Here is a 2935-nt window from a genome sequence, read left to right on the forward strand (position 1 = left end):
GTGTGGACGACTGTGAGCACTCCTGTTGAAACATTCATGATGTTGCCGTGTGGTATGCCTACTTCCTGTCCTGTATCTCGCTAAGTAAAGCTAAGAAGGTCATGTGTGACCTATTTGGTCTTGTGAATTTGACTGACTCATTCAACTTGAGACCACCCAAATGCTACAATGCAATCTCAAGAGGTTGTACCATGTAGATAGATAAGCGTATCTGGAGTTCCAGTGAGAGATGAGAGCTGGAGATACACTTAACTTGGTTCAAAATTGTCAACATCATGAGAACTTGTGATGGCTAATGGATGAATAACATGAAAAACAGTTTCTGGAAATTTTTTTTTTTTTGGAGACAGAGTTTCTGTCTTGTTACCCAGGCTGGAGTGCAATGGCGCGATCTCGGCTCACCGCAACCTCCGCCTCCTGGGTTCAGGCAATTCTCCTGCCTCAGCCTCCTGAGTAGCTAGGATTAAAGGCACGCATCACCATGCCCAGCTAATTTTTTGTATTTTTAGTAGAGATGGGGTTTCACCATGTTGACCAGGATGGTCTCGATCTCTTGACCTCGTGATCCACCTGCCTTGGCCTCCCAAAGTGCTGGGATTACAAGCGTGAGCCACTGCGCCTGGCAGTTTCTGGAAATTTTTATTAGAGAAGAACTCCATTTATTATTATATTTTCCTCTGAATTATCACAAGAAGTTTTAAGATGGAAAGGAGTAATTCTCAGGGGAACTGGCAATGGTGAACATGAGGGAGCTTTGCCAGATCTCTAGGTTTCAGCCCACCGAGGGTAGGCACATGCCTCGCACACCTTCTCTCCTTTTCTGGAAGCCTGCACAGTGCTAGGCACATAGCAAGCACTCAAGCAAGACCTGATTAGCTTCAGAGGGAAAGGAGCTTACACGGTACCTGAGTATCTTCTTACCTTTTCTTGACTCATGTTACTCTTCTTAACTTTCCCCATGCTTTTCTAATCTCTAGCTACCCATCAGTCCCCCCAAATCACAGCAGGGCACATGTTGCATAAGCCAGGTGATTCTAGATTCCCCAACTTTTTTTTTTTTTTTTTTTGTGAGATGGAGTCTCGCTTTGTCACCCAAGTTGGAGTGCAGTGGCACAATCTCAGCTCACTGCAAACTCCATCTCCCAGATTCAATAGATTCTCCTGCCTCAGCCTCCAGAGTAGCTGGTATTACAGGTGCCCACCACCAAGACTGGCTACTTTTTGTATTTTCAATAGAGATGCGATTTTACCAGGTTTGCCAGGCTGGTCTTGAACTCGTGATCTCAAGTGATCTGCCCACTTTGGCCTCCCAAAGTGCTGAGACTACAGGCATGAGCCACCATGCCTGGCCTCTAGATCCCCCAACTTTTCTTTGTACCTCCTGCAATTTTGCTGTTATCTTTATTAGCTGCACCCTCTAAATGTTAGCTTTGAAGGAGAAGCTTTCATGCTGAGGATAAATGGTACACGTGGTAGAGCAAAGCTGGTGGATTTCTGTAACCCAGTAGAAAGAAGGGCCCAATTGTACCTGTGAATTTGAAGGTTGGTATTGTCCAGTGTGACCAGCCCATTGGTGGCAGTCCTTCGGTAGCCTGCTGGGGGCCTTTCCAACATATCAATAGGATACCAGTATCGCACCAGCACACCTTCACTGCGGAGGTACGTTTCTACCTGCACCAATTCATTCACCTACAATAGGAAAAGAAAATGTCTGTTTGTGCTGCTTGCTTTTATTTTCTGTGTGTGTGTGTGTGTGTGTGTGTGTGTGTGTGTATGTATTTTTAGTCCAGGTTTTTAGGTATTATAATTTGTAATAATTGCTATTTCATGGACAAAACAAATAAAAGAGAATTCACAATACATTTTTGAAACACATATTATAAGTAATCTTATTACTATATAAACTTGCTACATGCTTTTCTAAGAAAATAACAAAATAACAAAACATCAGAAATCAAGGAGATTTTATTTTTTTGAGATGGAGTCTCACTGTGTCGTCCAGGCTGGAGTGCAGTGGCATTATCTTGGCCAAAAGATTCTCCTGCCTCAGCCTCCCGAGTAGCTAGGACTACAGGTAGCCACCACTGTGCCCAGCTAATTTTTGTATTTTTAGTGGAGATGGGGTTTTATCATATTGGCCAGGCTGGTCTTGAACTCCCCACCTGAAGTGATCCACCGGCTTTGGCCTCCCAAAGTGCTGGGGTTATAGATGTAAGCCACCATGCCCGGCCAGGAATCAGAGAGATTTTAAATGAATTCTTAAATGCGAATGTGAATTAACTACATACTAGAAAGGCTAAAAGCCATTTATTTAAAAAAAAACCACTTCAATCAAAAATTTTTTTAAAAGTACAGTATACACACACACACACACACACACACACACACACACACACACAAACGAGACTTATATATATACATATATAAAATATATTTATACATATATATAATCAGACTATAGCAATAAATGCTAGTTTCATGCCATTGATTTAGTCCAAGTTCAAAGACATCTGCTTAGTACTGAGTGTTTTAGTTTTTCCATACCAGATGGAAAATTTTAATTAATACAATAAATAAAAGATTTTCAATGTAATCATGAGTTAGCAATTTAAAGAGAATAGTGCTATATTTCCAGCACACACTGTTGCTAGGGAAAATTTATGTTCATTGTTTTTATGTTAATAATATCTTAAAAGCAGGGAATCTGTCTGATAGCTCTATTTTATTTCTAGGGAAATAAAAAGCTCATACATATGCATTCTGGATGCAAATACCAATGCAATTTTCTTTTAGGAATTATTAAAATGGAGAGAATCAAATTACCTTAGAAATAACAGAATGATTACAATTAAGGACATTTTTATTTTTTGAATTTTTATTTCCACACATTTCCGTTGCTCAAAAATATTGTTAGTAATGTATTTTCTTTTTTTTT

General features: G+C 40.1%; 1 protein-coding gene across 1 annotated transcript in view; it reads right to left on the reverse strand.

Moving 5' to 3' along the window:
* HECTD4 (HECT domain E3 ubiquitin protein ligase 4) overlaps positions 1–2935 on the reverse strand; it is a 232540-nt gene that overhangs the window by 40966 nt on the left and 188639 nt on the right. The window contains exon 54 of the mRNA XM_017540172.1: positions 1529–1689. Coding sequence (XP_017395661.1) covers positions 1529–1689 — 161 coding nt within the window. The remainder of the gene's footprint in view (positions 1–1528; positions 1690–2935) is intronic.

This window comes from Cebus imitator, unplaced genomic scaffold, assembly GCF_001604975.1.
Source record: "Cebus imitator isolate Cc_AM_T3 unplaced genomic scaffold, Cebus_imitator-1.0 Scaffold8, whole genome shotgun sequence".
Taxonomy (NCBI): domain Eukaryota; kingdom Metazoa; phylum Chordata; class Mammalia; order Primates; family Cebidae; genus Cebus; species Cebus imitator.